Raw genomic sequence first — 13,111 nt, forward strand, 5'->3', positions numbered from 1 at the left:
GCTATTCCGTTCCATTCAGACAACTTATTAAGAACGGTTTTTCAATATTCAATATTATAGTATTTTATGCAACCGTTGTTTAAGAGAGGTCAATAAAGGCTAGTCGCGTGAGTAACAATTTGAGGCGAAGCCGAATTTTTAACAAAATGGACGCCGTCGAGGTAGCTTGTGTTATATATTTGTACTATCTAAAACAACGAAAGAAAAATAAAAAAGATAGTGGATTCATCCTTTACTAGAAACACTCAACGATTTTAGCCTGTTCACAAGTTGTTTTCAAGGACTGAAGAAGCACGAAGATATTTTTTTCTGCTATGCTAGAATGAATGTCTCGTCGTGTAACTGTTATTTTTTGCTTTACTATAAAATATACTCATCGGCGGCTCGCCGCACACTGAATCGCCAGTGCGTATAAACAAGTTGGCGGCCAGACGCGAAGCGGGCCGCAACTCCATTCAACAGACGCGGTTGCAATATTGTGGCGGTCAAGTGCGTACGATCACAAGCGGTTGCATATTAAACTGGAAAAGCCGCGGTTAACCGCTAGTGCTCAAGAGGCCTTACCTCCACCTTCCATATGTTTGATGTAATGTACCTTTCAGGACTTCGGGTACGGCTCGGTGCGCTCGGTGGAGAGCTCGCGGCCCGCGCTGGAGGCCGTCAACTGGTCGGCCGGCGCGCACAACGGGCCCATGCCGGTACGTGGCGCATAAACACCAGCACCCTGGCTACCTATTTTTAATTCCATTAGAGCTACAGTTATGAACTATTTTTAATATTGTGGTCGTCAATCACCTCTTACACTAACTCATAAAATGCTAGTGTATAAATGCAACATAAAACCTGTATAGACATACGGGATTGAACTCTGGGGAAAGGCCAGTAACTCAAGGTTTTAGAATAATGTCTTAAGGGCTATATATGTGCACCATGGTTTGCAAAGAATACAGAGATACATCGATACCTAGAGATGCCAACATCAAAGAGAAAGTTAACAGATATTGTGTTAAGTGCAAAGAACGACTGAAAACACATACAAACGAACTTGCGAGGAACTTGGTAAACACCAATGACAATTCGAGTAGCCTTAAAAGATGGCAAATACTGCGGCTAGACCCCCAGATATAACACCTATAGACCCCTGATATAACATCTGACTATGGCTAAAACTAGCCGATTGCAGATAAAAAAAAAAATATTTTGTTTATGTTGTTGTAAGTCAAACTTGCTTATAAGGACGAATAAATATTGAGACGCATAAAGTGAATCGGTAACCGCACTCGGTTAAAGAACATGGTTAAAATGTCTATGGCATATAATTTTTTAATAGATAAACCAGCAGCCGTAAACAAAAACAAAAAAATCATCCCATTACCATTGAGATTCCCATTTCTAATATCAGAACTAATGGTTTGCACTATGAGGGATGTAATATTATTTGTGATATGCCTCATCCTAGTCCTAATATATATTTTTGCAGATCGCGGATGCTGGATTGGTGCTGCGAATGCAGAACAGGATTTCCGCTTTGCAGAGTGAATTGTCGCGAACTACGAAACGCGCGAATGACTTGGAGGAGCGACTCATGAGTAAGTAATAGTAAAAACTATTTATTGTAATAAATATGACGTTTTCTATATTTACGGCTGACGCCATAATAAGTTGTTTTCAAGTTAATACTACAGGGAGCGTGCATAAATTATAGGGGGCAGCACAGACGTCAGATTTCTGGCGCTAGGTGTAAATGTGAAGTTTATGCTTCCAATGTAGCCCATAAGATGGCAGAACTTACTTTGCACAAGAAAATGTACGAGAACTGTAGATGGCAGCACTTTTTTTTGAGTGGAGTGTTAATGTACATGTTTATGTTTCCAATATTATTATTTATAGGTACAGTACTGCAATCCTTACGCTAAGTTTGGTCATATTCAGATTTTAAAGTCATTTCTGTCCCACAGATCGTCTGTCCTCACCCCCCACCAATCCCAACCTGGATCGCTTCAAAGTGGAAGAACTCGAGATAGAGAACAAGAAGCTACGAGAACATTTAGAACGACTACGTTCAGCCGGCGATACTACTCTACTCACCAAGGAAGTCATAGGTAACCACGGAACGTATCTTAGTGTATGGTCTCAGTGGTGAGAGAACGGCGGTTCGGCGGGGCGTACAGCGTATCGTCGAGCGTCCATGGGATTCGACCGGCGGTTGCATTTGTTTAACATAGTTGCCGTCCCGGACTTCCCGCTGGTCGCCGTCGCTCGAGCTTGCACCCAAGTGTAAGGTCCGAGTGGACGCTCGCTCGGCGGGGCGCGCAGCGTAGCGTCGGGATCACTAGCAGCGTGCACTGCGGCCGCTCCTATACGTTTGCATTTGTTGAACATGCACGCCGCACGCTCCGCCCCGCTGTACGCCCTATTCAAGCGTCCACTCAGGGCTTACACTAATACCCCAGCCACACACTCGACGTGGCATGGGAAGTAGCGAGGGAAGTAGGCAGAGATTAACCCCCTTATTCATAATCGTCTACTAAAGTTAACAAGCCGCTAATAATCGTTTGTCCCTTTCCATCATACCAATACAGACATACACAAAAGGGACAAACGATTATTAGCGGCTTGTCAACTTTAGGTAGACGTTTATGAATAACGGGGTTAGTCTGCCCACGTTAGTCGTCATGCCCACCGCTCCCTATTTTGACAGTTTTTTGGCGTAAGTCAATATGAAGCGGGGAGCGTCGCAACTTATATTTCTCCATGATCTTATTGGCTCGTTGGGTGGACGACATTCGGAAGATTGCGGGTCACTTCTGGATGAGATTAGCTCAGGACCGGGACAAGTGGCGTACTGGGAGAGAGGCATATGCTCAGCAGTGGGCGATAAAGGGCTGATATGGTGATGATGATCGTATGGAGTAAAATTAGTTCAAACGGCTGCCGCTAGGGACATTCCATAAGCCTCCAGTGACTTCGCACCTTGCCAATACACGCCAATGCCAGTAAAACAGGACTGTGATTTCATTACACGCACTACACCTTAGAGCAGAAGGCCTACCGCGAACCACGTTCGATGTGTTGCCTCTCTGTCGCACTTGTAAATTCGTACATAAGTGTGACAGGGAGGCAACACATCGAACGTGGTTCGCGGCATACCTTCCGGTCTTTAATTCCCTCCAGCCTGTGGCTGTAGAACACCCTCGATTACAATGTCTCGCTCACTAACAATAAAGTTGGTCCGGAACTGAAGTCTCGAAATACATACAAAACATTCAAACTTTCTTACTTTTTAACCACCAGGTGGATCTCCTTAAACTTCAAAATATATGTATTTATATGATCTATGTTGGTGCCAAATTTCATGAACATTGGTCAACACATACCTGGACCCTGAGACCTCACTTCGCTCTATCAATATTTTTTTTATACCACGACGGTGGGAAATATGCATACGGCCGGCCTGATGGTAAGCAGTTACCGCAGCCTATAGAAGCCTGCAACTCCAGAGGTGTTACATAATGCCGTTGTTTTGTTGTAGACCAACTTGGGATTATGCAGAAAGAGCTGGACAGACGCCGAGACGAGTGCATACAACTGAAGAGCGTGCTCACCAACACCGTACGTATATTTCTAGTTTTAAACTGAAATAGATGTCCTAAATAAATAAATAGATGTACGTATATGTGGCTATCAAGAGCAATAAGGACGTTTCCTCTCAAATTTCAACAACAATTCTGATAGAAACTTCTTTGCAGATGAAGCATAAGGGTCCTCCTCTGATGGAAAGCTACATATATGAAATAAAAAATAACCAAGGTCTCGTGTGCCCAGGGCTGGGATTGAACCAGCCTTTTCTATATTTTATGAAGCCCTTATAACACAGAGGAAACGTATTTCCCACCGGATTTTGACCTTATTTTAAAGTGATAAGGTTTACTTCTGCGTAATTTCTGGTACCCTTATAGAAGCCTTATAGTGGGTTAAATATGTTAAGTGATAAAGTTATTTAATAAACTTAACCTATGTAGGTAACTTTATATTTGTGATGAAACTGAATGAAATTGGAGATATAAATTTAAAAAATCGGTTAAGTGCGTGTCGGACTCTCACAGAAAGGGTTCCGTACCATTATCTATAAAAACGGTCACCCATCCAAGCACTGACCCCGCCCGACGTTGCTTAACTTCGGTGATCGGATGAGAACCTCGAGATTGGAAAGAAATATTTATTTTATTCTGTTTTTAGTATTTGTTGTTATAGCAGCACCAGAAATACATAATCTGTAGAAATTTCAACTGGCTAACTATCACAGTTCATGAGATACAGCCTGGTGACAGACGGACGGACGGACGGACGGACAGTGGAGTTTCAGTAATAGGGTCCCGTTTGAACCTTTGGGAACCCTAAAAAAAGATGGAATAGCGAAAACTTGCTTTAATGTCTAATGCCCTTATTTAAACGTCTGTCGAACCTGTTGCTAAAATACCGAAGAAAATAACTGACACTTTTAATATGCTTATCTACATCCATATAATGACCTTATAATATATTAAAAAACGATAAGCTAACGGCCTATATTAACAAACCTTTTTCTGTGGGTGGGCTATTCTAATATTAGTCGAGATGACGTTTTGTTTAGACAAATCTCGCATGTTACTTGATGTCGAACGATATGGGAGTCCGCCCCCTACTCTAGTTTGTCTCTGAATAAAAAAAACAACGGGTGCGTGACATGCGCGACATGTTTGCATTACCGCCGTTTGTCTTTTAATTAGTTTGTAATTATAAAATTACTTTGTTTTGTTAAAGCTTATGATGTTTATGTAGATAAAGCAGTGTATGTAACTGAAGAGAATTAGGCATTAAAATACTTGTGTGATCCTTTTATGAAACTCATTTCATTCGTTTCATAAAACCGCACTCGTATTTTAATGCCTTTAATTATGTAGCAGTCACATAAACTACTATTGCTACACAATATAGGACGAATAAAGTCATGTTTTAAAATCACATTACCCAATAACGAACTAGACTGATGACCACTATCGCCACACGTAACATAAAATAAATAATTCGGATAGTAATAACATTGAAATCTCGTAATTCCTTTGCTTACACACAAATATTATCAGTATTATCACATGTCTAGATTACGTCATTTTTTCTTTGCTCTCTGACATGATGAGTACGTGTGTTTAAAAAAAAACAGTGATATACGAGTATAACACATGAAGGTATGTACATTTAAATATACATATAAATAAATAGTTCAAAACCTCTTTAGTAACATACTGTACATAATTTAATTCCAGATTAATTTCATTGAAAAACAAACCAATTGCTCCGACGCTTACACGACTAATCTGCAGTGTAAACTCCATATAATGTCACTCGATATAACGAGTCAGTCATAACGTCGATATTCCTTTGCTATAGTTGCTTTGCTTTAATATTAATTTCTATCTATACAACGAAAACTCTAAGCGCTGGCGGCCTAGCGGTAAGAGCGTGCGACTTGCAATCCGGAGGTCGCGGGTTCAAACCCCGGCTCGCACCAATGAGTTTTTCGGAACTTATGTACGAAATATCATTTGATATTTACCAGTCGGTTTTCGATGGAGGAAAACATCGTGAGGAAACCGGACTAATCCTAACAAGGCCTAGTTTACCCTCTGGGTTGGAAGGTCAGATGGCAGTCGCTTTCGTAAAAACTAGTGCCTACGCCAAATCTTGGGATTAGTTGTCAAGCGGACCCCAGGCTCCCATGAGCCGTGGCAAAATGCCGGGACAACGCGAGGAAGAAGAAGACAACGAAAACTCTAGAGCGTCAAAAAAGTCCGTAGTGGTTACATTGTATTTCATCGGCAACACATACGCAACAAAAATGATTACACATTAATTAATATTGTCTTCGGTTACCGCGATAGTTATTGATGAAATGAAATAAAACTATTTGAATCCTTTTTTTTATTGTTAATTTACATTGCGTATAATTTTTTTTTATATTATACGACATTATTACACAAATTGACTAAGTCCCACAGTAAGCTCAATAAGGCTTGTGTTGAGGGTACTTAGACAACGTTATATATAATATATAAATATTTATAAATACTTAAATACATAGAAAACACCAATGACTTAGGAACAAATATCCATGCTCGTCACACGAATAAATGCCCTTACCAGGATTTGAACTCGGGACCATCAGCTTCGTAGGCAGGGTCACTACCCACTAAGCCAAACCGGTCGTCATAATACATAAATTAAGTTCATTATTTATTAGGATGTATTTTACATTCATTCTACGCGATGTAATCCGTTCGAATTGGTTTATTTCAAACATATACAATATTTATTTATTCCGAAAAATAATAAATCACAAATGAGTGTATGTTTACATTCTTCTCAAGCTAAAATAACCTGTCTGTCTGTCTTATCTTGATCTATCTCATCCTGATAGTGAAGTAAACATGACACATTTTTAATGTACTCTTATTGGCCGGCCAGAGGTTTGGGCAGTTGTAACGTGTAGATATCGATTTTTAAAAGTCGCGCAATGATGTAGTTTTGTGCTTGATTAGAACCGGGGTGACTTTGATCAGTGCTTCAGTAATTAACTGAATAATTTAAATGTTAATTTTTTTGTATGAAATGTAAATTTTAGTTTTTTTTAATTATTGTATTTGAATTTGTTAGTCATTATTTTATATCACGACCGTATGCATGAGTTTATCCCATTATTCGACAGTGAAACAAGTTTCATATTGAACAAAATGGGTGAAAATAAAACAGATTTAGGGAAAGTTGAAAAAGATACACAACAGGCCGAAACTCCTACACTACCAGGTGAAATACCTACACAACATGTTGAAACACTGCCACTAACAGTTGAAATACCTACGCAACAAGTTGAAACTCCTATAGAAAAAGTTGAAATACCTATACAAAAAGTTGAAACGCCTAAGCAGGAAGTTCAAGTAGATCTGCGCAGGCGTCTGAAAGTGCCCCCATCGAATGAACTGAAGATATCCAAACTGCTGTATTTGGATTTGCCGTTAGCTAGAAGTAATCTCATACAAAGCTTTAAAAAGGTAAATAAAGACGGATCAATATTTTTCATAGGCAGTTTTAGTAAAAGTTTTTGTCTTTTGTTGTATATTTTTGTGTAAAATAGTTAATGTGCAATAAAGTTACATAAATAAATACAAAACAGGGCTACAGCAAAATGATTTCATTCAGTTTCCACAATGTATGAACTTTAGACCTTATTTTTATAACTGGGGTGACTTTGTTCAGTGCTTTTTTTTAATAATTAAATTAGGAAAATGTTGACTCGATATTTATTTGCTAAGTAAACATACACTTTGGAATATGGGTTTTAATATATCAAAATTTAAGATTCCTTTCAAGTTAATCATAGTTAGATAGGTTACACATAGAAAAAAAAATGAAGGGTATGATTATAAATTTATGTCGATTTTATTTAAGTACAAATTTTGACGAAATTCCTTTTCCTAACAGAAACCGCAATGGTTCCAAACTCTGAAAAATGTCGTGAGTAATACAAAAGAAACATAAAAGACGTCTGCTTTTCATCGTACGATTATTGATCTTATTTTGCATGGTGTTTATTAAATATCTATCGATTGTGTATTTATTTACAGGTTTTGCATGACGTCATTTTAATGATTTATTTTGATTGCTTTATTTTTTATAGATTTGGCAAACGAAACAAGAAACCTATGAATATTAATTACGTGGCAAAATTTTATACGCATACCGGGAATATTTGGGATGATTATGGGAACTATGCGGTTACCATGAGTTGGCATTTGACATTTACGCTAGCGACTGAGATCGAGTTCATGCAGTCGCTAGCGTTAACTTCAAATGTCATCTCATGGTAGTCGGTCTATATGTCTTCAGTCCGAATATTTTACCTGGCCTATATAAATAACAGTACAAGAAAAAAAAAACTATATTACTATGGTGAAAAAAAGGTACTGAACCAAAATTTTGGATCCTGTCTCTTATAACCCCATGGTTTCTAAATAACCCCGTGCAAAAAATAATAATATTGTCACCTCATAGGATGTTTTTCTTTCGTTAGTCGAACTGATGATATTTTATGGATTTTTAAATTATTTTTACTAATCCTTTGTTTTTCCACCCACGCCTTCTGTTGCGAACATTGCATGGTATTTAGTTTATTTTTAATTCAATACTGTGTTTAATTTAAATTTGATTGATATATGCAGTTGTAGACTTGGATGGGTTATGTAAGACTTTCCATTTTTTGTTTATTCGTGGATAAAGACAGTTAATAGTCGAACCAAGTTAACTTTGCAGTGAATGTGGCACCGAAAAGGTCTGATTCCTATCAAAATATGACGTTTTTACTGCAGTTACCTCACTTTGTCAATTCAACTTTATTCTTGTACAACAAATCGTCGCTATACTTACTCAAACTGCGACTATAGCGACGAAATTGGATATCTATAAACTTCTTTTTGAAACAATTTTGACATTATATTTTAAGTTCATCTGTTTACGCGTGGAAGAAGTCTTACAGATCCAATAGATTTTGTATTAATAAAAATAATGTATAAATGTTAACACATTTTGAACCTTCTCTATATAGACGGTGAACTTGAAGTCGCTCACGACGTCCAGCTACGGGTCCGATGTGGACATCGTCAACGAAGATGGCGAGTTGGCTACTGCTTACGAAACGCAGAAAGGAATCAACAGGTGCGCGATGCAATATCAACTTTATTTCTGTAGCTGTAGAGTTGGTAATCGCTTGGAGACTTGGAACACGAGACAGAATGTAATAATAGTTACGCGTTACTGAAAAATGAGGCTATTTAAGAGTGAGTGTATACTTGTTTGGTGGTTTTAGGACCATGTAATAGTACATTACTATAGAGACCGGGAAACGAAGGGTTGCAGGCTAAGTAGATATAGGCCGAGCGTAGCGAGGCCGGATAGGGATACGCAGCCGGCAACCTTGTTTCTCGCCATGATTTTTATAGTGCTTTTTCTCAAATTTGCAATGAAAAAAAAATTGTAGTCAATTAGTTTTATTCGTAGGTTTACACAGCTAAAAACAAATTACGAATCTACTGCTATTTGATGGTTGAATGCCAAGATGTTGTCACTATTTGATGGTCACAATTTGGCCTAGGTGTGTATTAAGGCTTATGAAATTCCTTTACATCTTCATCGCACCGGATACGTAGTATTTCCGTACCTAATGTCTGTTTTTTATTCCGTAGACTAAAATGACGTTACATATGAAAGACATGACATTTCTTAGTACCACATGAAATGTCATTTTAGTCTACGGAATAAAAAAACAGAAATATGAAGTAAGTGAAGTAAGTCATGTCAAAATTTCATTGCAAGTTTGAGAAAAGAAGGTTTTCAACATTTTTGTAAACTGTCAGATCTACCTCATCAGTCTGTGCACGTCCAAATATTTCCAGGTTAAGATAGCTGAATGGTGTTCGCCAAATGCGATTAGTCGTAATCATAGAGAAATAAGTAAGCATAGAGTGTTCATTCCATACATCAGTTTTGTTACCAAAACGCTTATTATTTTCGTAGTCGACATCTAGCATCGAGTAGCGGAATTATCAATACCGCTACTTGACAATAGATGTCGCGACGAACGAAAAGTCTAATGCTCAACAATTTTCAGCTAATATTATAACCCAAACTAACTGTTTCTGATTACCCCAATGGTTAACTGGTAGAGAATGCCTCAAGGTGATACGTCCACCATTTGTACTCTTTTTTTTAAATTTTTGCAATAAAGTTTAAATAAATAAATAACCGGAACTCTATTTTTAACTCCTTCTGCTTGTATTATTAATTGTAAATTGTTGAGCAATACAATTTTCGTCAGTCGCGACACTCGTGACATCTAGTGTGAAGTAGCGGTACTAATAAATCCGCTACTTGACGCTAGATGTCGACTACGAAAATAAGCGTTTTGGTAACAAAACTGTTCTATAGAGAGAACACTCTATGTTTCCTTATTTCTCTTAAGTAGTAGTCGTTACTTATACTCTGTATCTTCAGGTATTTAAATAAAAGTAAACAATCTACCCTCAAATGGCTCCTTAAACCAGTTGAGGGTAGATGACAATATTACATGATCAAATAATGTAGGTTAAAGTCAGGTCGTTCAGTGACAGATCCAGGCGGCTTTGTATTTGGTTGGTTAGCCTATAAATATTATAACTACCTGAAAATGTACAAATTGTTTGTTTACTGTTATTTAAATACCCAAAGATAGAGTATAGATCTTGGTTGACACAGTAAATAATATGATCATTGGTGAATTTTATTGCAACGATATAAGTTCTTCCAAAGGTCAGTCTAGTCTCACTGTCAATGTTAACGATTTCTTCAAATTGCAGGCAATTACAAGAAGAGCTTATGGCCGAGAAGGCTTTCTATTCGGATCACATTTCCAAGACGAAGGCCGAGATCGACCGGCTGAGAGACGAGAATGAGAAATATCAGAAGTAAGTATAATTTTAATTAAGTCAGATAAGTGGCAAGTAGCCTATTCAGGACTTTACTCGGACATTGTGAGACAGGCCCTTAATTTGATTATGTATGTAATGCAGGTTGTTGAGCGTCGAGCTTAGTCAAGAACCTAAGAACAAGCAGCAAGAATTTGCTCAGAACGAGATCATCAAACTGGCGGCTGAAAGTCTGGCTCTACAGGTACGATTATTTATTAGGGATAGACCGACTAGTCAGCGACAGTCGACAGTCGGCGACTAGCCGGCAATAAAGGCCGTTTAGTCTGCCTATTATAGCTGGTCAAACAGCTTTGTCAGTAGAAAAAGGCGCGATATTCAATTTTTCTAAGAAATGTTAACCTTTCGCGCCAATTTTTTAAAATTTGCCGCTTTTTCTACTAACGGAAATGGCTTGACAGGCTATATTAGTTAAACAGGACATAAACTAAATTAAACAGCCTAAATTTAATACCCATGAATTGTTTTATACCAAAATACTTATTTAGGGTGCATACGAAAACTTTTGTTCAAATTGTCATATTAAATTCATGTGTAGGTAATTAAATAGTATATATGTTCACAATGCGCAAGAAGTAATTATTTGTGTCGCAAGGGAGGAAAAGTAGGAAATTGCGTGCCGCGTGTAAAATTGTTACCCGAGCCGAAGGCGAGGGTGGCAAACACGCGGGATGAAATGTCCTACGTTTCCTCCCGTGGTACGCATACTATTCTTCTGCTCGACGGACGCGGAAAGCGGCAACTTCGTTTCCGACGACGCTTTCCGTCCGGAATGCAGAAAATTAAATTTATTGTCAGAAATAAATCATGTAACAGGAGCGCGTTGACAAACTATCGGAGAGCTGCCGTCGGTACAAGAACCAGATACGCCTGCTCGTCAACAGGCTGAGGGAGGCGGGCGTGGCGGACGTCAGCGACGTACTGGAGGGCAACGGTAACAGTTATTGCAATTTAATTCATATAACTGAGGCAATAAAACCGAGATTTAAACGGCCTGTATAATGACAATGTGACACCTGAAGCATAAAGAGAATTTGAAATAGAGGTGGATTGTCAAAGAAAACTTTGTAGCTACAGTAAATTTACTGCCATCTTTCGACACATGACTTTTAGAACGCCGGTTGACTTTGATCCTTATTCTAAGAGTGGCGCCATCTAATAGATCAAAGGCCAAAGGTATGACGGCATCGTTTCGAGCGATGGCGCCATAACCTTTAGGTTGTCCCCGGTAAGTTGTGTATGTTGTTGTATATGTACTTTATGCAGTTTCTACCTGTGGAAACTTGTAATTGGCTTACTGTTTTTATTTCGAAACCTATTTTGTTACATTAGCTGTAAGTTTTCCCAAGAAATAAAATAAAATAAATAAATATCTTTGAAAGAATAAGGATTAAAATGACGGTGTAAAATTTTAATCATGTGTCGAAAGATGGCAGTAAATTTCACCTCTATTTCAAATTCTCTGCCATACCGGTGTGTTTTATAGTATAGATTTTCTGAAATGATGTTTATGCCTAAGAAACGAGCTGTCAAACAAAATACAACAAGGAGGAGTTGTGGCCGAAGGGTGTCAAGTTTGGCCGGCTAACTGACACTGCCGGGTTGCGCAATGCATCGCAACCATAATGTTATTTCTAGTGTTTAGTTTTGAAATATATTTTTATAATATGTATGCTTATTTTAAGGTATTTATCTATGGGCCACTAGATGCTGGCCCATATATGGAATATGGAAATGATTTTCATTTCATTTCAAAAGCCATTGTTTCTTTTGTGCGAGCGGTCGGCTCCCGTGTTAGGGACTTGTAAAAACAACAATGTCGTTTAAAAAGCAATTGTATCGTGATAGTATTAAGATTCAAATCTATGTAACAGCTCATAAGATAACATGTTTTGGTAATGTAGGACGATCGACAACCTCAATGTAGGCGAGCGCATTATTAAATAGATTTGAATCTTAATACCATCACGATACAGATGCTTTTTAAATGAAGGTCGAAAACGCTTACTTTAGTTCCAAATTATAATTAAATAAAAAAGCTGCCGCCGCCCGAATTATCATTTGGCACTGAAGAACTTAGTTCGACGCACATTACAGAAGGTCTTGTTTGGACTCCTGCAACTTGTGAAATGTTTTAACATTTTGATGTAAACTTTTAGTTGATATCTTGTACTATTATTTAACATTTAAGTACAGGTCAACGCCCTCGTTTTCGAAAAAAAAGATAAAATGTAATAAAAAAGTAAATTTTTGAAGACAATTTTTATCTTTGTTATTAAGTCTCGAGTAATTGTGGGAAATTCTCTGTGACATTTATGGTTGAAATGTATGCCCTAATTCATAAGCTATCGAATGATTATTATTTTTAAATTTGCATAAGGTAAACGGACAGATAATGGTACATTAAAATGAAAATTAAAATGAAAAACTTTATTGGTAACAATTGTTACAGGTCGGTATTACATAGTGTGCATATACCTCATTAATTATTAAAATTATCAGTATATGAATCATTACTAACAATGGGAATATAATCAATACAATATAAATGTCAAGCT

At 37.8% G+C, this 13,111-nt stretch overlaps 1 protein-coding gene across 2 annotated transcripts in view; it reads left to right on the forward strand.

Moving 5' to 3' along the window:
* LOC133532082 (unconventional myosin-Va) overlaps window positions 1-13,111 on the forward strand; it is a 91,786-nt gene that overhangs the window by 62,263 nt on the left and 16,412 nt on the right. For both annotated transcript variants that reach the window (XM_061870577.1, XM_061870576.1), the window contains exons 26-34: window positions 603-698; window positions 1,481-1,589; window positions 1,959-2,102; window positions 3,533-3,612; window positions 7,519-7,551; window positions 8,639-8,748; window positions 10,425-10,532; window positions 10,638-10,737; window positions 11,370-11,487. In XM_061870577.1, coding sequence (XP_061726561.1) covers window positions 603-698; window positions 1,481-1,589; window positions 1,959-2,102; window positions 3,533-3,612; window positions 7,519-7,551; window positions 8,639-8,748; window positions 10,425-10,532; window positions 10,638-10,737; window positions 11,370-11,487 — 898 coding nt within the window. The remainder of the gene's footprint in view (window positions 1-602; window positions 699-1,480; window positions 1,590-1,958; window positions 2,103-3,532; window positions 3,613-7,518; window positions 7,552-8,638; window positions 8,749-10,424; window positions 10,533-10,637; window positions 10,738-11,369; window positions 11,488-13,111) is intronic.

The sequence above is a fragment of the Cydia pomonella genome, chromosome 26, assembly GCF_033807575.1.
Source record: "Cydia pomonella isolate Wapato2018A chromosome 26, ilCydPomo1, whole genome shotgun sequence".
In the NCBI taxonomy this organism is placed as follows: Eukaryota; Metazoa; Arthropoda; class Insecta; order Lepidoptera; family Tortricidae; genus Cydia; species Cydia pomonella.